A 23,273-nucleotide genomic window follows, 5' to 3' on the forward strand; every position below is an offset into this window, starting at 1 on the left:
AAGATTGTTTTGATGTGAATTGATAGGGGGCAGGCAAAAACACTTGTAGGAACACTGAGGCTACAAAATAAATAAATTCGGACTTTGTGCATCCAGTTTTACTGGAAATGAAGTTGAGACAGAACTTCAGTTTTTGAAAGAAGCGAAGGATACTGGAAGTTGACTGGCCCTAATAAGAATGTTGGTTCTGGGAGATGAACACAGGTAAGACCTGCCTTTTTGGATGCAGTTTGGCAGGAGTGAAAGTTGGCAGAGCTAAGCTGACAGCAAGTGCTTTAAAAATCCCATCCTTGCCCTTTTAGTTCTCTGGGTAATACGTTCCCTCGGGCTGTTTGACTGTACACAGCAACACACCTTTAAGTACTTCCGTGCTGGTTTTGAGTATTGGCTCATGCTTTTCTTTAGTTGCCTGTAGGCAGGTTTATAAATTATCTGCTGAGGCTTATTTTGCTTATGTGATTTCTTGAAACATGCTTAAACTTAGAGGATATTTAGTCAGTATCTTTGTCTCTTTAAAGACATTCTGATATAATACGTTGCTCTTGCTATTAGCTTTTGGGTTTCACAGACACTCTTAAAAGCTTCTTGACCAGCAGATCTGCGGTAAAGGTCTGCTTGCCATAAAGACTGCCTGCCTGCTTGCTAACCGTGTACTGGTTTGTCAAGGTGCTTCTTCTCCCCTATTTCAAGTTCATCAACTGAACTTCGTTGGCAGCAGGAAACAGTTAAGTAGCTAAATGTCTATTCAATGAGTGGCCTGCCAAGTTACCAATGCAAGCATATTTTTGTAAAGAAATATGCAGTTCAACTTGTGGTGGCCATTGAGAAGCTAAGCTGCAAAAACATCAACACCACAAGGACACAATATTTTTCTCCTGATTACAACACGCTCATTTATTTTGGAATTCTTATGCCAGCTGAGGACTACAGGGCAGTGACAGTAGAAGAGTTGTCCAGACGCCAAGGAAAAGAGAGAACTGTATATGTACTCCTGTCCTGAAATGGTAGAGGGTAGGGAGAAAGGCTGGTAATGATTTGAAAGAATACGTTTCCATAAACTTTTTCAAGGGAGTATGCAGATTGCTCCCGCAACAGATACCTGCAATACTTGGAAAATAGGTATAAAATCCAGCTGATTGCTAAATGCTCAGGTCTGCTTGTTCACTTGAAGACAATGCAGAGATCTGCAGATTCAGAACAACTTTTCTTTTAAAATTAAGATAAATTATTATGTTTCAAATTAGCTGGGAAAGCCATCACATAATAAGGTACTTGGGTGGGAGCAATCCCTATAGTATGTATTCCTAGGGCGTGAGAGATAGTGGGCTCTAACATTCGATTGGGTTGGTCAGGTAGCAATAAAAAATATAAATACAATAAAGACTTTGTTTTGGTTTATGTGGAAAACTCAAATCGCCATGTCTTTCTATAGTATATGTAGACAGGTTTTTTACCTCTTAACATGTGATCACTTCTGCCTGAAGGCAACCTCTCCAGCACTCAGCATTATTTAAAACTTTGAGATTCGCTGGCAGTTCACAGCACTGACTTTTTGAAAGAGATTGTGTTTATCAAAATGTATGGAGCACAGGCTGTATAGCCTAGTGCACAGGCTGTACAGAACTTTTTTTCTGGGTCTTACCACAAGTATTTCAAGATTTTTAAGCCTTCTTTTAAAAGCCTTTTTTTCTGTTTTATCTGAAAAAAGGAATTGAGCATAGGTGTTGAAGCACAGGTGTGCTGAAGCAAACCAGCAGACGGTACTGTTTCATTGTCTTTCTTCTGTCATACCATCTGTTACCTCATGGTTTTAACTTATGGTATAAGCTTTTGTGGGAGCAGGGATGCCTTTTTCTTACGCATTTGTACAGTACCAAACATGATCAGTCTATGTCCAAGCTTGTAGGTGCTGTGATAATATAAATAATATATCTTTGAAAGGATATATTTTATCTTCCTAGTATCATTATGGGTGTGATGTCATTTTTATGGCTGTAGAACTAAGACATAGATGGTCTACAGTCAAAATTATCGAGTATTCCCTAATTGTGGCAGTGCTTATTCAAGCCACCTAAGAGCTGATATTTCGTATCAGGACTTTATATGTTCAAAGCACAGTTCCAGTTGGCTTGAATTGCAGCTGTTGTGAATGCGCGCCCTGCTATGAATGGAGTCCCAACTGAGGCTGCATACCTTAAGCATTGTCGAAAATAAGACATATACATTAAGTGGCCACCTGTGAAAAGTTTTCAGTTGCTTATATGCTGCTGCACTGGGATTCTTTGGCAGAACACAGGGAGAGGATTCATTTTTCTGTGATGATGTTCAGTTCTTGCAAGTGTTGCCTTTATCTTCTTGCAATCTTCTGCTTCGTTCACTAGTTAGCATCTAATTACTGTAACAAATTGGAGAGTCCTGTTTCTTCAACAGTCTCCTTTCATTGCATATCCATTGTCAGGTGCATGATCAGCGAGCTCCGAAGATGAAAAAGAAAGTCCGCACACTGACTATAGAAAGAAATACATAGGGAACAAATGGCATTTGCTGAAGTAGTGAAAAGCTGTAGCATGAAGTGTGAGAACAATTCAGGGCTGTTTCTCAGACACTGACGGCACATGATAGAACACGGTTCATTATCAAAAATGTGTTTCCTCCACACGAAAGCCCTCCAGCTTCATTCCTTTATATATCCCACTTTTGACTGAAGGTGGTTGAAGGTCCTCTATCCCCAGGACTGGTATTTGAGAAACAGTGACTATTCAGATAAAATAGTGAGAAGCCCTATCAAAGCAACAATTATGTTAAATTTAGAAGGCTGCTTCTAAACTAAATTTTGTCTGTGTAGTATTTCCTTGCTGCAAGGATTACTTTGAGAAGTCGTGCAGAGAGCAAAAGGTATTTCACACACTGCACAACTGTTGCCTGTAGCTACAGTTTTTACTCTCTCATGTTCATTGCCAGTTGATAAGGCCACTGTTAGCAGCACTGTGGAGTTTTGTCATTGCCTTTCATGCAGCTGTGATGTGCACCTCCCTTTCTAATTGATGACTAACTTCCACTCCAATGAAATCAGAAGATGCTATGAAATCCATGAGGCCCTGTGGCCTATCCCTGCCAACATGCTACTTCTAAAAGATAGGAACTGGTCCTAAGCAGGCAAAGTGGAGCCCTCTTCTCAGTTTTGCTGTTTTGTGACCTTGGGCAAGCCAGTTCTGTACTTTGTGGGCTTTTATCTTCTCACCTTTTATCTGTGTAATCTACCAAGATGATCCAGAATGAACACCCTGAACTGCTGTTCAACACATGCACAATGCCTGCTGCAAAGAAATCCTCATTACACTGCACTAACATTCACCCGATACATTTAGCTGAAAAAGCAAAGTGAACAACTGACAGAAGAAGCTGAACTCAACAGAACAATCACTGAGCAAGCGCTGAGTACACATAGCACAGTGCAGAAAATGTGTACCAGTTTGTATGAAATCTGTTGGATACTCTTCCCAAAGTCTCTGATAAATCTCTTTACGAAACCAGAGCTGCCCTTGTGTACTACTGTATACATGTTCTTGATGTTTTGAAAATTTTCAAAGCAGCCTTTCAACGGGGAGCCATTATTTTCCTATGTTCTTAGTCCATGATACAGTAGTCTTATCTCCTTGTACAAAATGGCTTCTTTGCCCAGTACTCAGTGAATGATGTAGTTTGAGCCAATTAAATCCAAGTCAAGTCTCATTATAAGCAGCACTTTGTGTGGCACAGCAGGGTTTTAAAGTGCTATCTGGGATTTCAGAGCTCTGAGGTCAGTTTTCAGTTCCATCATAGATTCATGCGACCATCAGGTGACTGGCTCAGGTGGTGACTGGCTGCACCTGCATCAGGAATGAGCCGTGCAGCCTAGCTGAAGAACAGTCGGGCTGGCCTGGGCCTTGGGTGAGGGGGTGAGACGGGGTCCTCTAGCTAACCAAACCCTGGTGTTCCCTTCCAGCTGTTGTGTATCACAGCTCAGCTGTGTATCTGGCTCTTCCTCCTGCACACACTGTAGTTTTGCCACTGGTTTGAGCAAACATTCACACTTGGGTCCGGTTCCTACTGACTCAATAAACATGACCTATGCCAGGACAGTGATTCAGTTATCTGGATGGAAGCTGTTCTCTGAGGGGTTTGTTCCTCTTGGAAATTGGCATTCGTTGGCACTCAGTGGCAGCATCCCTTCTCGGGATACCTGTGTGCGCGAGCATACACGCTCACGTCTGCTGCCTTTGGGTATGCTTTTTCAGCAGCTAAACAAACAGGGATCTAAGGGAATCAAGAGGCTCGATTGCTCTTTGTTGCTGTCTTTTGGAAGGCTCTGTTGCCCATTAACATCCATGTGAGCTTTTTCTGTCACTTCACAGGCTTCTTGAAGGAAGCCCTTTCCAATGTCAGGATCTAAGCTGCAGGATCAGGCTCTTACCTTGAAAATCTGTGCATTAAGCGCCTCGTATCTTATCTATATAGCTGTTGAACTAATCAATAAACACTCTGCTAGTTACATTTACCCTCCCAAGCTGAGGGATCACGCACCACTGGCATTGAAAAGGCTGAATGATTTGCCCCGGTTCATGCTTTTGAATAAAATTGACAGCTATGAGATGGAAATGTTCAGCTCTTTTTTTAATTTGCTGCAGGAAAGATTTATCAGACAGAGGTGAAGTCTTTGACCCAGTTTTGTCCTGCTGGGGTCTCTCTGAACGCTTTTACAAGCTACAGAGGGAAAGGAGGAGTCCCAAGCACTGATATTTTCAGGTATCTCTTACTCTTCCAGTTACAGCCGCAATACCCCAGCAAGCCAGTGGGGTTTTAGCATACCTCACTGGCTCTGCGTTGTAGCCTGAGCAGTGCTTTTGCAGGGCTGGTCAGAGATTGCTGCAGAACAGGACTGGGGGCATGCTCCTGCCCAGCCGGGAGCAGGGGGAAGCCGAGCACCTTGAGGTGCCACATCCACTCACAAGGAGCAGTCAGGGAGGAGAGGAGCTCTCAGGATGCTGCTGCCAGCTGTAGCCTGAATGGCTCCGCCGGCTCCAGGGGCAGCTCACAGGGACCCTCGCTGGCGAGAAGCGCAGGATGGGACGGGGGCTGGCAGAGCCCAGGGGGCTGGCCGGGCCGGCAGGCCCAGCCGGGAGGGCTGAGTTCGGCCCAGCCGAGGGCTGTGTTCCACGCAGGGTGCCGGTGGTCCGCGGGCCTGGGGGCAGGGCAGCTGTCTATTTTTAGTGAGGGTTTTATAGAGTGGATCCCTGCGGTCTGGCTCCACACTGAAATATTGTCCTAGTCTCAATGACATAAACACAGGGCCAGCCTGTGATCCTGGCGCCAGCTTTAGCTTAGGGAATGTGAATGAAAGTACCAGTGGGGTCCAGGCAAGAAGGAGAAGAAAAAAATCCCGACTGTAATTACAAATAAATCCCAAACCCTTTTGCTCTCATGGCTCACTTAGTACAGCAAATAGCCTCTGATTCTCTACAAATAAGTCCCAGCTTAGTTACTGACAGATCTACCAAGAGGCAGTTAATGGAATAATGACTAAGGGAAGCTTAGGGTAATTTACAAACGGTTCCCAGTGTTGGAGGGCGATTGCCCCCACCTCGCTCCCCGCCCTGCTCCCTTCAGGTCCTAGCCACTGGGCAAGACCTAAGCCTAGGCACACAAGGGCCCTCTTAGGCTGGTGGGGGAAGGCTGCTTATTTATTTATTTATTGAAGAGATCTAACACAGAATGATGACAGGCAGACTCCGATATCTGGAGCTGAATTGTCCCCCTGGAGAGAGTGATTTAGGTTAGGATCTGCAAAGCAAGGTTATTCCTACATTCTTTTTTGATGAGAAAAGTGGGGACACCTTAAGTGAAAGTGGCATAAAAAGCCATCTCTACCATGAGACGCTTCAAATACAGCTGTGTTCTTTTTGCTTCTTTTTCTGTTACAAAGGCATGTCTCTTCTTTAAATCCCTTGTCCAAGTCTGTTTCAATACCTAATATTTGAGTTGAAGTGCTCAGTTTGCTTACAAAAGTTAACCTTCATGTTCAAAGTATGGATAACTCTAGTCAAAATTCCACAGTGGTCAGGGCAATTCTCTTTTTTGTTTGGTTTTGATCTTTTTGTAAATAAAACCAGAATAGTGTTCCAAAGACACATTATCCTATCAAGAATGGGAGTAATGGAATCGCTGTTCCTACCTGGGAACAACTGCACATGCATGCGTACGCACGCACTTGCACAGACACACGTATATAGAGAACAAATCCAAATAATCGTTAAAATATATGCCATTGTGTCTGGCAACTTATTGAACTACTGATGTGTTTCTTATGAAAACAAGTACTTGAAAAGGTGATGTGGCTTCAGAAGGCATGCTAAACAGCAAGGATATTCAGTTGAAGTGTCATTATTTCAATCTTGCTTGAAAGAAAACGATCCTAAGACCAAGGTGTATGTGGGAAAGTCTACCTGATTGTTAGTCCTGTGATGGGTTGTTTCTTCTTACTGCGCCATCTTAGACTTTCCAAGTATCTCTATTGAAAGGAGGAGGGTAATAGTCGCTTGTTAATATTTTTTAATTAAAAAAAACCCCAAAGTCCTTACTTAGGCTTATCGAAGGAAGTTGACTATACATAAGTGAAGCTTTGCTGTGAGCAAAGTAGTACTTTGTGACCACTTCTTTCTTTGCTGTGGAGGTGTTTGCTGTGGGGCTGTTTGTCTCGTATTCCTACTATACCCTACTATACCCTGTGTCAATTATCTTGTAGAGATGGTGGTGTTGTGGGATGTTGCTCTATACCCAAGAATGGCTCTAAAAGCTTTTAACTCTCTCCTGTAATTGATGTGTTGTGTAAACTGCAATAAAGGAAGGATATTAAAAAAAAAGGGGGGGGTACACAACATATTTAATGAGGATGAGTAAACACACCCAAGATGTAACTGTAGCTATAAGAAAAATAAAAGCAGCTGGGGGGCTTCTGAGACATTGTTTGTCTTGAAAGTGATGAGAAGAGGCACCATCAAAAGACTTGTTTTACTACAGTCATGCTTCATTATGGGGAAGGAGAGTGTGGGGAAGGGGAGGGGTGGGGGTTCCCTACGTGACCAGGTTGCCAGAAGAGAGAACCTAACTCATTTGCATGGCCTAATTAATCCCTGAACCCAGTCAAAGCCTGAGTCAGAGGGAGAGAGCAAATGTCAGATCTGTGTCTGGGAAGCCTAGATTCATTATTTTACTTGCCTGGGTCCCTTTGCCTTCACAGGCAAAGACTTGAAACTCCCAAACCAAAGAAATACATCCCAGAGATTCATACTGAACATGAGCAGGCTTGGAATCAGTCTCCTTTGTGTCTGTTTCTGTATCTGAATTAATCCCATGCCCCCATGTGTGTGTCTGTTTTATCATTTGTGAGAGAAAGTGGAAATAATTCCATTTGCCACTAAAGGTACAAGTTTCTTTGAGAAGTGTCCTATTGAACATACAGCTTTTCACAGCCACCCCAGTCACTGTGAGTTAGTATTTCGTGACATTTTGTAGCGGCTGCAAAGATAATGTTATGCACACAACTCTGGCTGATCATTGTGATCTACTTCTTTTTGAAGAGATCAGATTCCCTAAAGGAATAAAGCATAAGAAGCAGGAAAGAAGTGGCAAATACAAAATGCTGGGGAAAGACATGCAGTTTAATCTTTTTCTAGTTATTAAAACTCCTTCATCCTTGCAGATTTTTCTAGCCAGAGCAGATTTAAAGACTGTCTAATAAAGCAGCAGTTCCCAATTTGTGGGACCTTCCTCTGCTGCATTTATTCTTGAGGCAAAACTGTAGTCAGGAGTTGTTTTATATAGTGGGCTAAATTCTGCTCTTTTATTACCCTGTAGCCAAAATACTTCTTCTGAGCACAAAGTGCAGCCATTCTAGATTTGGTCCAGGGTTTCTGAGTTAGATACATTTGTGATCCTGCTCCCCCTGGCTCTCTGGTCAGGATTTTGGACCCTGCCTTTGGGATTTTGTGCTTCCACAAAACCCGTGAGTCTCTTGGAACATTTTGCCCCAGCATCTGAGGCAACATTTACTGAGTGCAGGGGACCTGGGGGCTCAGGACTTACTTGATAAAAGTACTTTTAAAAGTAAGTTCAGTTTTCCTTCATTCATAACCAACAGGCTAAATATGATGTAATCGGATTTATTTTTTCCTCTTCACCCCCACTGGAGCCAGGAAAATGAAGTAGTTGAGAGAAAAGGGGTTGTCATTTTCAGTCAAGCAGCCATTCATCACGTAGCATTAGACAATTAGCAATAAAACATTTGAAGGGCTCCATTGGTGCTAAAAGGGCGAGGAGGTCTTTTTAAATATCAGAGGTGGGAAATGTTATGTATCAGGGTTATTCAGTAGCTGGCATCAATGAATCACTCACGTGCACACAGGGCTTGATTGGAGGGTTGCTGTATTTTTTGCTTCATTGAATCTCTGGCAGTTGTCTTTTAGTGTTTTGTAAAAAAGAAATAATAAAAACATGGTTTATCTCAATAGATGTTTATCTTAATAAGCAGGCTGGCAAAAAAAGGATAAATACATTCCTACTTGTCATGTGTGTATATATGTAATGTATGCTGCTACAGGGAGTTTGTTTGGATAAACAACATTGCCTGTGTGGAAATTCAAATCCCCGTCAGGAGCCATTGCTTGTAAATATAAGTGTCATTTCTTAACATAAAAAATGCCTTGGTTCCTGTTTCATCTTTGCCAGTTCTCCCACTGGCCTCTCTCTCCATAATGAATTGGTCTGCAAACTGTGAGACGCTCAACCGGCTCTGGTCTCTTCTCTTGACTGCTGAGATGTTAGTATTTGGCCCAAAAAGTAGGATGGTTAGGTGGGGTAGAGAAGGGGGAGGATTTAGAAGAACTTTGGGTTTCCTCTGTTGCAAACCTTTTGCGTGAATAAATAAATAAATAAATAAATAATAAAAAAACTTTAATTCCTCCAAGTGGGGTTGCAGCCAAGAGAACTCTGTTCTGAGAGATTCAGATTTACGGCAGAAGACACTGCTGAGAGAAAAAGCGAGAAACAGAGACAGTGGAGTTCCACCTCCCATGATATATAGAGCCAAGGGGAGGTATAAATACCCGTCACTTCCCGGACCCTCTTTAAAAAAAAAAGACAAACACCCAGGATCCTGTCTCTGGCTGGCTTGCAGCAAGGCGCCCTCATAAAAGCTAAGATAAACAGTTTATCAGCAGATGAATGCACAAGCTCTGTTCTAAAGACAAAAGTCTATACCTTAGGAAAAATGCAGGAGCAAGAGGAGAGTGGGCTGAGAATCAAGGAGGCACAGTGTTTTAGGAGCAAGAATGACATGAAATGAGAAAAATAGAGCAATTCTTTAAGGACTTTGCAAGATTTTATTATCTCCTTTTACAGCTTTCTCTTTTTTTTTTTTTTTTAGGTGATGGATACATCTCTTTACATATAGCTGTACTTAAAGACTAAGAAATAACTTGTTTTATTTGGGGGGGTCTCCTTTTTTTTTGCTTTTTTCATTGCTTTAATGCATCAGTCATCTTAGGATTTACTCCACTATAAAACATTCATCCCAGAGCTTAGTTTCAAAATATATTATTTATACATAATTTATCACTGCAGATACAGGTTCTTGGCCAAATGTATCCTTCCCTGTCTCCATTCTGTTGGGATTTCAAGGTAGAACTTTGCTCTCTCAAAAAATGTTTACCTTCCAAAGTATGTGATTCATAACTGTTTTCTTTCAGAGCATCTGATCACCTGCTAACATTGTGTAGTCCGTTAACACAATCCTTATTCTGTCTCCCTTTCTGTGAATCAGGAAAGGGGCAGGGAAATGGATGAGGTACCTTGAGACACAGCACTACGTTTCAAAGGTCCAGCAAGATCTCCCTGAATCTTTCCAGACTAAAGAATATACTTTGAAAGCACTAGAACAGTGATTTTCTACCTGTGGGGCATGGATTCCTGGGTGAGGTCATACATGACCTTTGCTAGCTAATAACATAGATCAGGTAGATTGTCATATGGCATGTATGAACTATGTAAAATGTCGGAAAGCTGTGCATCTCCTTTAGAAATTCTTTAGGGATTCACAGTTTGAAAAAGGGTAGAAAATTAATCTGTAAGGAGTTTCTTACAAAATTTATAGGGCTGTGACCAAGGAAGAGGGAGCTGGTCTAGCAGCTCACTGGGACATAAGATTAAAATTTAAGCAATTTTAATTTAGTTGTCTGCTCTATCAATTGCAGGTTTCCTCTGTAATTTTAGTAAAAGACTGGACTGTTCCCTCTGCATCGATATAGATTTACTGGTAGCATCTAATCAAACTCTCCAACATCTCCATGAAAGAGGCAAGGGTTAGCATTCCGGCTCTACAAATAAGGAAAGCACAAAGCTATGAAATTTATTGCCCAAAGCCATATGAGAAATTTGCATGAGAGCTGGGAAGAGGACTCATTTGGTTATGTTGTTGGTTTTACTTTCTTTAACAATCAATCATTGTTTCATGCCAATGGATTTTTAAAAATACAAAGTGAAAGGGAATGAGATTATGCATGAGATCATGATTTAAATAATCTTTAAGTGTAAGGGAAACAAGAATAGTTGTAAGGAAGCCTCCACTCCTAAGGAAGGCACGGCTCTTCCAAGCACACCTGGCATAGTTCTTCCTCATCCCAGTCTTGTGGTGGTTTATTACTTTCTGTGAGGTTCGCTCTGTGTTTTAGAGTCGTGCATGCATCGAGCTTGAGACCATTGCTCATAGACCAGATTGATTCGACACCATGGGCTGAATTCAGTGGGAAGTCCCTGGGCACTGGGTTGGGTGAAGTAGGTCAGGCCATTTTCTGTTAGTAGATTTAATGGGAAACAAATCTATTCTGAATTCTTTCTGTGCATCCTTGCTGTTGTGGACTGAAATCAGATCCTTACATAATGTGTTTTCAGAGCTGTGCCTCCAGAGTCGTAAGCAGAGCAGCGCAGGCTGCATACCTCTTCTCTCCTCATCAGAGATGTGACCCTGCAGAAGTGGCATCTTACTCTTGCCCGCATTTGGCTTCCTGTATGCCTTGAAGGTTGTATTTGCTTTGTCTACTGAAAAAACACATTTTTATTACTGACAGCACTCCAGAACTAATAAAGCTGAGGTGAAGGGAGTTGTTTTCTCCTCTGCTTCGTGCACCATTGCCAGTAGAGTGACCAGCTAAGGCCTCTATGAGCTGCTGGCCTCTCTCCCTATCCCAGGAAGGGCTGGCATCATACACAGAGCCTGGGTCAGGCCCTTTACCTCCAGGTTTCATTTACTGCTGTTTTCAGCAAACCCTGAAATAAACCAGTTTGATGGGAATGCAAATCTCTTTTCCCTCTGACCCAGAGGCTTCTGGCAGAGCTGTTACTGGCAGCTCTTCCCCAGTCCTGCTATCAGCCATTCCACCAAGAAATTCTTGGGCCACAAGTGACTTCTGTCACTTCTGCATCCCTCAAGCTTTCACCACCTTGCCAGGAGTCCGGTGCACCCCAGGCGGACACCTGCGCTTGAGGAATTACTGAGCCCCAGCCTGCTCCGCTCAGAACAAATCTCTGTACCTTAAAGAGGCAGTCCATCTGAACCAGCCTCATTCCAGAAAATGTTTCCTCCTACAGGTAACCCAGTTGAGGAGAGAAAGGTCTTCGAGTGCTTCCTTAGGATCACAGTTTTAAAGGTAGAATCTTAAACACACACCTGGCATGAAATAGACAGGACATAGACCTTATAGGCTTTATTTCTAGACTTAGAGACTGGTAGTTAAAGAATTGTTTTCAAATACCAGCTGAGTAAAACTGAATTTATTATTAAAGAAGAAATACAAGACATTAGGTGTAACTTCTGAATTTTTGCCTTCTGTTCGAAACACTATTATTTTAACCTAATATTGTTGTTTGTGCCTTTGTGTTTAAGCAAGGTGGTTTAAAAGTGAATTAAAAAATATTTGCAGGGACTCACAGGTGACTTACTGGCTGGAGGTAGAAAGATAGTGAGGAAAGAGAAAGAGACAGACAGGCACCAAAAAAAAAAAACATTAACACTTCGCTAGGATTCATCACCCATCCTCACAGCTGCTCTCTCCTGAACAGTCACATCAATCCTTCCCAGAAGCAGTGGATCAGCCAATGAGCATTGAGTGCAGGCTTATGCTCCTGTGTGTCAGGAAACATTTTGTCCTGCAGGGTGGGCAAAAAAATGGGGGGGTGTGGATGAACATTTAAACAGGGGATGAACATTTGAACAGGGGGTGAACAGACCCTCCCCAGCTCAGCTCAGCGACAGAGGAGCAGCTTCTACAGGCCAAATCCCAGGAGGCAGGAGTGGAACCATGGTGTGAACAGGCTATGACCTCGGTGAGAACCTGAGCCAGAAGCAGCTTGTGTCTGAGCTCACTCGCTGGCTCTGTGCGGACCTTAGCACCTCCATGTCCTACTCATACTCAGTTCAGCATCGAAGTCATATCCAGTTAAGACCTAAATTCAGCAGAATGTCTGTCTTCAGTTCCTGATTAAGTTTCTACTCTTGAATTTTGGGGAGTTTTATTCTGAAAGATAAGAGGTGTGGCTTCTCACTTATTTCCAGGGACAACTTGTATGCCAAGTTCCAGCAATGAACATTTGTCAGGTTCTAGATGAAGGTAGGGACCTAAACTTCCAGGTGAACAAATATCTAATAAAACTGCAGCAGATCCTTGACTGACATCATGGTAGCAAGTGTCACTGTGAGGCTCCTTTTACAGTGTAGAGCTAGGGTCAGTTTTCCATCTTTTTCATGTCATTTATTTCAGTTACATATTGTTTATAAAATGCCCTACATGCTCAGGTATAAAGCAAAATAAGAGTTGTTTTAAATTTAACTTCGGGAGAGAAAATAGTTGAAAAAATACAGTTAATTTTTAGAAAAAACACTCAACCTGCGTAATACGATCTATATATTACTTTCAGTAATGAACCTAAATTTGAAGGTTAACATTTAAACAGATGCATAAATAATTTAGGTGAAATGGCTACACTTCAGTCCCATTAAACTTAGGCTCCTAAGTGCCTAAATAGCCTGCAGGAATGGGGTTCGAGCACTTCGGGAAATTTTACTCAAACCTTAATAGGCTGTTCACCTCCCCTTACAGCATGCTGCCTGCCATGTCTTGCAAGTGCTCTTTGTCAGACAGTAATTCTGCAATGGAAGTAGCATTTAGTATCAATATTTTAAATCGTTTTCTGTATTTGCTATTGAGGTAGTTCCCGTCTTTTCTGTATGGATCGGGGGTGTAACTGAGAATTGTGTTTCTGATGGAGAAGTCTTAGAGAACTCCCTAGAAAAATGCTAAGTAAGTGCTGGCAGGACCGCAGCAGAGCCTCGCAGCCTGCCGGAGCAATCTGCAGTGGGAGCGGAGCCCCCGGGCTCCTCCCGGGGGATCTCAGGCTCCATACGGAGGGTCTCGCTCGACCGTAGCCGCTGAGGTCTGAGCACCGTCCGCGGGAACCTCCTCCTCCCACGCCGCAGTACTGCACCGAGGTTTCGCACACCGCTGCTTCTGCCCGCGTCCACCCGCGCGGCACGGGAGGCTTATTCCAGGGGCTTCTCCGATCCCCTAAAAATGCGACAGAGGCGCTGGCTTTCCGCCGCCTCTCGCTCTCCCCGTGCCCACCGCCCGCCCGCGGGCAGCCGCCGGCCCCGGCCCCGGCCCCGGCCCCGGCCCCGGCCCCGGCCCGCGGCGCGGCGCCGCCAGCAGAGGGCTCGCTCCGCCCGGGAAGGCGGCCGGCGGCTGCCGCGCGGCGCCGGGCCGCGGCTGGGCGCGGGCAGAGGAGGTGTCTGCAGCGGCCCCGCGGGCGGGCGGGCGGCCAGCCGGGCGCGGTGGGCAGTGCATGACGGGCCCATGTGCGGAGCCGGGCAAGCAGCCCCCAGCGGCCGGGGAGCGCCGGCCGGCGCAGGAGGGCGCGGGCAGCGACGGGAGAGCCAGCGCGGAAGCCTGCGCACCGCGGGGCGCCCTGCCGCCCTCCGCGGGCAGCCGGGCCGCGGTGCCGCGCGGGGCGAACGGGAGAGGCCGCGCTCCGCCGCCGCGCGGGCTGCACCCATGGGGTGACCCGCGCTGCGGAGCGCGGCGGCGAGGCCGAGCGAGGAGCCGTCGCCGGCGGCCGGAGGAGCGTTCCGGCGGGGCGGGCGGAGCGGGCCGGCCGGCGGCCGCCCCGGCGAGAGCAGCATCTCCCGAGGCGCGGCGGGCTCGCGTGAGCGGCGGCGTGCGGAAGGCGGGGGGAGGCAGCGGCGGCTCCCGCCTCAGCCTTCCCCACCAGAGGGTGTCTGCTGGGTGGGAAGGGGGAAGCCGCGCTCTCCTGGACTTTTGTGGGAGTGGGGGTTGTGTTGTGTGTGTGGTTTTTTTTAAGGGGGGTGGGGTGGGTTAGAAGAGAGTCTGTGGTTTCCATGGAGATGAAGCTGAAAGTGCAGGAAATTTAAAGGCTTTGGGTCCTTGCAAAGCAGACAAACTGGTGCCAACGTGCGTGGCTGCTGTTGCTGCTGAGGAGGCTGCTTTGCAAACGGCGGAGAGGAGCGGGAAGAAGAATCGGCAGCAACTTCTTCCGTACGCACGGGCAGACAACGAGGAGCAGCAGCAGCAAGCAGAATTTGCAACAAAAAGAGGCATCTCCCTTTCCCGGGGAGGGTGAAAAGAAGCAGCAGCAGCAGCAGAATTTTGGAGCGGCTCCACCAGGAGAAATTTTATAGAGAAGCCTGCAAGAGAGAGTGTTTGCAGGGGGCTTGTTCTCCGGGCTTATTAGGGGGCTGTCTTTGCCGGTGGTGCGGGGAGTGGAGGTGATCCCCCTTAAAGACAAGCTATTTTGGATATCCCCGTACAAGTTTTCTGATGTATTTGCTTGCACCTTCTTCCCCTGCTGTTTGGTGAACCCAGCCCCCCTCTTCCCCCCCCCACCGGTCTCCCAAGGATGGATCATTCCCAGTGCCTTGTGACTATATACGCCTTGGTGGTTCTGCTGGGTCTCCGGCTAGAGCAAGGCGCCTGCCAGCACTATCTGCACATCCGACCGGCTCCCAGCGACAACTTGCCCTTGGTGGATCTAATCGAGCACCCGGACCCTATCTTTGACCCCAAGGAGAAGGATCTTAACGAGACCTTGCTAAGGAACCTCATGGGCGGACACTTCGACCCTAACTTTATGGCTATTTCCTTGCCCGAGGACCGACTTGGAGTGGACGATCTAGCTGAGCTGGACTTGCTGCTCAGGCAGAGACCCTCGGGAGCGATGCCCAGCGAAATCAAAGGGCTGGAGTTTTACGACGGGCTGCAGCCGGGCAAGAAGCACAGGCTGAGCAAGAAGCTGCGCAGGAAGCTGCAGATGTGGCTCTGGTCCCAGACCTTCTGCCCGGTCCTATACACGTGGAACGATCTCGGCAGCCGCTTTTGGCCCCGGTATGTCAAAGTGGGCAGCTGCTACAGTAAAAGGTCTTGTTCAGTCCCAGAAGGCATGGTTTGCAAACCTGCCAAGTCCGTGCATTTAACGATCCTGAGGTGGAGGTGCCAGCGCCGGGGAGGGCAGAGGTGCACATGGATACCCATCCAGTACCCCATCATTTCGGAGTGCAAGTGCTCCTGCTAGGGCTTGCACTGACCTTCGCTCGCCCCTTCTCCAGCGGACTCACGTGGACCTTTGCTGCAACAAAAATAAAAGACTTTTGCTTTCTGGTTAACGTTGTAATGCACTGTAACGTGTAGGAGAATGTATATTGTGTGTATATATGGCACCGTTTTAATATACTATTAAAAGGTCAGTATTATACGTGAAATAATCAGCGTCTACTGTATTTTTAAGACTATTACCCTGATCGTTGCTAATGTATCTTTTTTTTTTTTGTATTTATATTCCAGAGAGAAGTTGCTTCGCTTTGGCGAAGTAGGTTTTTTGTTGTTTTTTTTTTTAATAAAAGGATTAAAAAATACAAACCAAACTTTTTGATAAGAAAACGTTTTAAAGCTATTTTCCATTATTCGGAAAGCGTGTGTGGGGTTTTTTTTCCTTTTTCCTTATGGACTTTAGATTTAAAATAAAAAAGAATAAACGCCTAGAGCACAATGTTATTGTAAATAGAGAGAACAGTTTGAATGACTTAATCCTATGTAAATGAAGAGTATCTGCTATTTATTCTTTATATCCTTGTAGTAAAAGTGCAGTGCAGAATTAAAGTCAACCACTAAAACACGAGCCGTTTGGATTCTGTTTGCTTTCTGGTTTGGCCGCCTTCGGGGGGGCTTTCTTCTCTCTCCTCCTCGTTCTCCACGCTCAGCAGGACGTCTCGCGGCGCAGGGGGAGGTGGGAACCTGCTCACGACCCTCCGAGGAGGGAAGCTGCGGCACCGACGCGACAGGAGCGCCCCGGGGATCCGGCCCCGCGCGTGGGGCAGGCGAGGAGAGGCTGGGCGGGAGGGTCCCCGGGCGGGGGGTCCCCGCCGGCCCCGCGCTGCGCTGTCCCCCGTGGAGCCGCTCGCCCTCCGCCGCGCAGGCGGAGCGCGCCCGGTGGCAGCTGGTTTGGGATTTTTTTTAACCGCTTGACATTTCATTTACAACGGGACACGTGTCTTTCACACCTACCATTGTGGTGGGACACTGCTGAAACTTGACCCTTGGGCTCCGGGGGTTTGCAGCGCAGACACGTTATTAGCCTGATCCTATGACAGCCTCGCACAGCCTCCCTGCCCGGCCGCAGTCGCCCCTCGCAGCCCGGTTAACTCTTTGGGCTCCCGCCAGCCCCGGGCGATCTCTCCGCTGACGGCTGCCCTCTCCAGCTTCCCCCCCCTCCCCGGGCAGGGAGCACCGGGCTCCCCCGCGCCCGCACGCCGCGCTGCAGCCCGGCTCGCCCGCGGACGCCGCTGCCTCGGAGGCGCCCGATGTCCCGCAGCCGCCGCCTCCCCGGCCCGCCTTCCGCGGGGCCCGCGGCGCCGCTCCGCCCGCTCCCCCCCGCCGCCGGCTCCGGCGTTGCCCGCCCCCAGCGCAGGGCAGCCTGCGGGGCTCCGCTACAGCCCCCGCGCTGCGCTGTCCGCCTCGGGGCGCGGGGCACCGGCCGTGGGGAACGTCCCCGACCCGCGGGGCGCGCTGTGCTCCGCGGGGCGCGTAACTGTCCCGCGGCTCGGTAAGGACCCGTCGCAATTTCCGAAGTGTTTGACTTGTGCGTGCTGGGAGACCCGACGGTTAGTATCTCGTAGATACCAACTGCGAAAACAAACTGTCCACGTGTTCTTCAGAGGCGCCCTGACAGTGCAGAAAGCCTTTTCCTTATTTATCTTGGAATCAAAAAACTTTTTTTTTTTCTCAAACTCTGAGGGAATCTATGCTAATTATTTTAAACCCGTAGGTCTTTCATTGACACAACCCAGATTGACACAACCCCTGCTTTCTCTAACGTTTAGTTCGCCTATCTCCGAATGCATATTCATTCCCTCCCTCGCTCTTTCGGTGCGTTTTACCACCCGTCTCTTTGCTTCTAATTTCAATAGTTTGGGAAAAAAAAATCAGATCTTGGGACATTTAGGGTATTCATTAACCTAGTGAAGAGGAACAGAGGCATTATTACTCACATAGAAGGCACCCTGCCCCCATGTCTATCTAAGGGTTCATTGTAAAAGGATTAAAAGTTAAAGACCTTCATCTTATGATTCTTTCATTTAATCTTCGTGGCGCCTGAAAGACATGCTGGATGGATGATCACATTTAAAATATTCCTAATGTCGGCTACCTTAGGACTCCAGGCAGGGCAAACAAACGTAATTTATTTCTAGAAGAAAGGGGATATTGAGATGTTTAAGTTTATGAACCACCATTACCATGTATATTTGTTAGGTTCTGACAAATACCCAAATAACATTAAAATCAGCCATTCATCACATATGAATTTATGCAAAACCTTCTATGCCTGGGGCCAATATTTTTTTAGACAGAGTTTCACTTGCAAAAAAAAAAAAGTTTATTTAAAAAAAAGCCAAAAGCAAGAGTTTTTCATGACTGGTAAACACGAGAATTATGTGAACAGAAACTATTTCATGCTGGGATGGCAGCCAGGGACTCGGGAATGTCAACAAAAGTTCTCCGAAGGTTGAAAATGTCACTGGATTACAATACAAGGTCCTTTGCCCCATTAGCAAACTCTACTAAAATAATATTCCCACTACTTAGCGAGGGGATTCACCCAGTGATTTATCTGTCTGTGATCCGAGCAATGGGGCAGAGACTTCATCTGGAAACCACCTCTGACTGTTTGCTTTAAGATTTTAAATTTTTATGTGTGCAGAGAGGTGTGTGTATTTGTGGATGTTATGCGAGTGTAAAATAAGTGTGTTGTTAATATAGTCTAAACATCTATCACTGTATCTGTCTTATTTTTAATCTGCTAGTCATTGTAATCAGTAAGGCATATGTACATACACGCTTTCTCAACTAATAACGCCCTGTTACTAATAAATTTACAAGAATAGTTTGGGTTAAAAAAATCAAGTTTCCCCATCCACAAGGCCCGTGATTTTTTTTTTAAATAAATAACCAAATTTTGTCAGCTGGTAGAGCAAAAATAAACTAGTAGTTTTCACTGTTGTTTCTGGTCAGGTTCACTTTCTGGTCCTCCTGCCCTAGTGTTGAAATGTTTGGCTTGTAGTGGAAGTGTTTCAAGCCAAACAAATAAAATATCTTTCTGATGAATGTTTCTATGCAAATCTTTTTAATATTGGATTTTGTAATATGTTTTTAAAGCAAAATTGAATTATGGCTCTTTTAAATTGAAATCAATTCATAACACTGCCAATTTTTGTTTGCTGATCTTTGTAGTGGCATCATAAGACCTCACAGAGACCACTGAGGCAAAGAAATAAGAAGGGAAAGGTTGAAAGTTTGCTTTTAGTTACTCTTCAGTTTCTTCTTTTGCAATTTTAGCGTCTTAAAGTGTAATACTGGAAACTTAAATTCATTTCTGCCTCCGCCATAGACTGTGTAACCTCGGTTGTGTCCTTTAACCTATGTGCTGCAGTTCCTTATGAGGAGTACAGGACTTCATCTTTGTCAATGTAGTTAGTCTTTATCCAGAATAATTTATCCTCTCACACCATGTGTTTATTCAAGATCTAGTAAAGTTAAGGCCTGGTGTTCAAGGGCGGTTCCTTGATGGTATTGGATTTAGTGTCCAAGCCATTATTTTTGCCAGTGCAGAACAGTATCTTACATAGCATTCTCAAATGCTTTGTACTTCTGTTTATCAGGAAAAGCATGTGACTTTTAACGAAAGTTGTGGTGTTGTAGGCTAATTTGAAAGTGCTAAGAGTAACACAGTTGATTAAAGGATAAAAAAAGTAGACAGGAGTAAGTTGTCCAAATATTTGTAATAAGCTCATTCAAAATTAGTCCAGATAGGCGAAGAAAAAGAACCAACTAGGAAAACGTTGTTACACATACCATTAAAGTGTTGTGTGCTCACACACGTACTTAACTGAAAAAATATATTCGATTCATTTTATCCTTTTCAAAATACCACCACAAAGATAAATTCTTGAGATTGCATGAGTGCATGATGGAGTCATCACAAAAATAACCACAGCTAGAAATTAGAGCAGTAGTGTTTGTATAAATACTGGACAAGTTTTTCCTCTTCCATAGTTTTAATAGAGAAATAATCTTAATTTAGTAACGTCAACAGCTGTTAAAAAAATTCCTAGCAGTTCACCTTACTTGGGTTGTGTTATATAAATGTAATCTGCACCATGTTGGCTGGATCTTGGATCCATTAAAAAGGAGATATTCCAGCTCGGAGATTTGCCAGGAATCTTCATTGAAAGTTGAAATAAATATAATGATGTCATCATATAATATAACATCATAGCTTTCAAGGTAAGCCAAACCAAAGGTATGTTGGCAGGGGAATGCTGCCACCTGGTAGATCCATGCTAGGAATAGATACGATACTCTCATCCAGCGGGGAGGAGAATAGCCACACTCTTCCCGGAGTACCCACAAGGATCCTGCAGTCTTTCGGTGCGTGCAAGTCCTCTGGGAGCCTTGCTACACGCGAGAGCTGCAGAATCCATGTCAAAGCTCTCTTTTAAGAGAGCAGCTACAGCAAATTTGAAGAGACCCTTTCATTCCCTCTTCCTTGCTCCCAGACCAAGCAAGAAGCTCCAATGGTTAAAAGGAAGGGAATGAATACATTCACTTGAAACAACTGTTGGAATGGTTCAGAGGGGAACAGAAATACTCAGCAATCAACATTAAAGACTCTAAATCCTTAGAGGTGTTATTGCAGGATCAGCAGCTTACAGCCCTCTTTCGTGAAGGCTGGGTACCAGTGTATTACTGTTAAGTCTCCTGCAGCTAGTTCTCTGTGGGGAAAAGCAGCTGCTCTGTGTGATGTGCTTTCTGAAGAGCCTGAGAGAAAAGATACTGGAAGAGAAATCTGCATGGGTATAACGTCACAGTGAGTTACTTTTCTCTGCTGAACTGGAGGACAGGAGCTGCAGAGATGGCACAATTTAGCCTCTAATTCTTCAGGTGGAGAGTTTAGATGGAAACCAGCTGAGAACACATGCTCTGGGGGCTCACTGGTTGTACCTTCTGCTCTCTCCAGGGGTGTATTTATGCTGCCATTAAGCATGGTTCTGAGCCAACACTCAAGACCAGGCCCACCTGTGTGTGCACTTAGGCCCAGTCAGCCTGCAGATACCCTGGAAAGCTTAGCAGCCGTCCCTGTGAGGGCCTCGGGCAGTGTGTGGGTGCTCCTATGCGAGAGCTACCACAAAGCTAAAGGCAGCAGTACTGACTGAAGGCATGCAGATCTTAGCCCTGACTAGGCTGGAGTCTACTCTTCGCCTAAGACAGACATTCCCCAGGACTCAAGTCTCTCCCTTAGAGAATCCAAGAGTACTAGCTGCATCAGATAATCATAACAGAGTTTGAAAATAGGTTTCACACTCCCTCCTCATTTTTTTTTTTTTCCCCTCGTGAGAGGGGGAGTGGCAAGACTCCCATCACAAAGAACGTTACTCAGAACCAGAACAGATCTTAAGGCACAACACTAAAAACCTGTATGCAATGGAGAAGGACTGGGTGGCTCGGGGGATTGGTAATGGTATAAAGAGCTTTTCACCGCTAGGCTTCTGGCTTCAATCCAGAGGTAGTAACTGAAAGCCACAGTCATCTGATGCCTGCATAGTGGGCTGTGTAGAATGAGTTGTTGGTCTCTGCATAGATCCTACCAAGCAGGATCCAGATCACAAAGCCACCACCAGAACTGACATGCTTGCAAGGATTCTCAACCCAAAGAGCAAAATGAAACAGGAATGAGGACGTTTGATCTGTGTTTGTGATTTAGTAGCAATAGAGGTATATGTTTGTTGGAGGTTTTGTTTGTTTTGCGGGGGAGGGGTTAATATAGGAGAATATAACCAGTATAGTCCCTTGTATAGATACAACACTAATAGTATTTTCCTTCTGGCATAGTAATGTCTTTACATTTGACCTACACCTGGCAACTTATTACCTGGCTTGGATGCAAAACCATGGTCCAGAGGAAGATGCAGCAAATGCAAGGGCCATACTCTGCTGTATCCATCAGAAGTGCCTGCTGCACTGTGTGGTGCAGTGCAAATTACTTTACAATAAATGCATCTTATGCCTGCCAGCACAAATACATGCTGTTCAGTGGGTTGGTCTGCTTTAGTTAGGGCAGTGCAACTTTCCAGGGCTCAGGTTAAAGGTTACCCTTTCATAGGACCCCAGTCATGCAGCTCTGAACACGCATGTCTCTGAACAAAGGATGGAACAGGCTGTGATTCAGAATATGCTTGCCAAACTGCTGTGTTGTACCTGTGCAATAAAAAAATCCAGTACCTTTTCTCAGCAATAAATAAGTTGATTTTAACTTCAAATATTAGGAAAAAGAAGTACATAAAACCAATACATATTTATATAAGGGCCAGTGTAAACATTACTCCTCTGTTTCAAAATGAACCTTCTGGTATTCCAAGCACTTCATAATATTGTCTGTGAGTGAAAATGGACAGCAAATCATTTTCCTTCACTCCCCCTCCTAGTTTGCTTTGCACATTCAGAGATACTGCTTATCTAGTCAGTTTTATTTTGCCCTTTGCATAGATTTGTTCCTCCAAGGGCACTCTATTTCTTTCATACAGCAACAGAATACTGAAAAATATTGCATAAATGTTATTGTAAACATGCATAAATTAGTAGAGGGACTTTATAGCCCAGTGAGACAAGCTGAAATACTATCTTTTAAAATTGAATGGGCTTCCAAGTTCATCATGTCCTTTTGGAATAAATGGATAAAATCTTGTTTTGTAGGTAATACTTGCACAATAAATGAAGTCATTGACTTGAACCTTGAAGGTCTTGTAAATAAGCCTCACTGTCTTAGTTATAATGAAGCCCTAAATTAAGTCTCAGTGCTACATTACAAATCGTTCTCGTGGCCTTAGAAACACTTAGGTATCTTTCCTCTCTCTCGTTGTATCTGCTTGTAGGCTATTGGCTTCGGAAGGGTGTGAAGAGTTCCTTTTCACGAAGTAGTTTGATGGATCCAGATCTTATGTTGTATATATGCACAGTGGAGTATTCTAGTTACCTGGAAAGTCTAATAAAGTTCACTAAGAACTACATGAAGAAGGCATTAATGCTGGACCACCAGGTCAGGGATAGTTATGTTGTACTTAAGCTGTCTTCAAAAGTGCAGAGCATTCTGGTCTGAGCCAACAAAATCTGAAGCACATACTCAAGCTAGGCTTCATGAGCACCTCCACAGAAGGACTGCTCACCGATTAAAGTAAAACATGTACCTAGGTTCTCCCTTGGATCAGGCCGAAATGCTCAGCACCCTGTATCAGAGTCCCGAGGGAACCGAGAGCAGCTTGGGTGTTCAGGGGAGGGCTGTTTTACCTAACCAGGAACAGCTGAGTGTTGTGGTTTGTATAAACTGTTTGCCATGTATGTGTGGCATGTGGCAGTAAATGAAACACTTACTTTAAAACTTATTGAAGTTCTTTCAGCAAAAAAATTAATGTGGGGTTGGCTTTTATGCGTTGTTTCAAATGAAGCAGAGATTTATACACCTTATTATCCTAATTTTTTTCCAGACACTGCCCTGAATATCTCTCATATCTTATGGGAAATTAAATATCAGAGTTTTTAAAGAGATCATTTTTAATTTCCCATCTATGG

At 45.0% G+C, this 23,273-nt stretch overlaps 1 protein-coding gene across 1 annotated transcript; it reads left to right on the plus strand.

Annotated features, from left to right (window-relative positions):
• The first annotated feature begins 14,748 nt into the window (after positions 1-14,748).
• NOG (noggin) lies at positions 14,749-15,724 on the plus strand. Its single transcript, XM_075518958.1, has one exon. It carries the CDS (start codon positions 14,998-15,000, stop codon positions 15,667-15,669), a length of 672 nt encoding a protein of 223 aa, XP_075375073.1. The 5' UTR covers positions 14,749-14,997; the 3' UTR covers positions 15,670-15,724.
• Positions 15,725-23,273: the final 7,549 nt, after the last annotated feature.

The sequence above is a fragment of the Mycteria americana genome, chromosome 16, assembly GCF_035582795.1.
Source record: "Mycteria americana isolate JAX WOST 10 ecotype Jacksonville Zoo and Gardens chromosome 16, USCA_MyAme_1.0, whole genome shotgun sequence".
NCBI classification, from domain to species: Eukaryota; Metazoa; Chordata; class Aves; order Ciconiiformes; family Ciconiidae; genus Mycteria; species Mycteria americana.

Bases quoted from the DNA above. Each gene is read 5' to 3' on its own strand.
- NOG (XM_075518958.1), top strand. From the start codon at position 14,998: ATGGATCATTCCCAGTGCCTTGTGACTATATACGCCTTGGTGGTTCTG.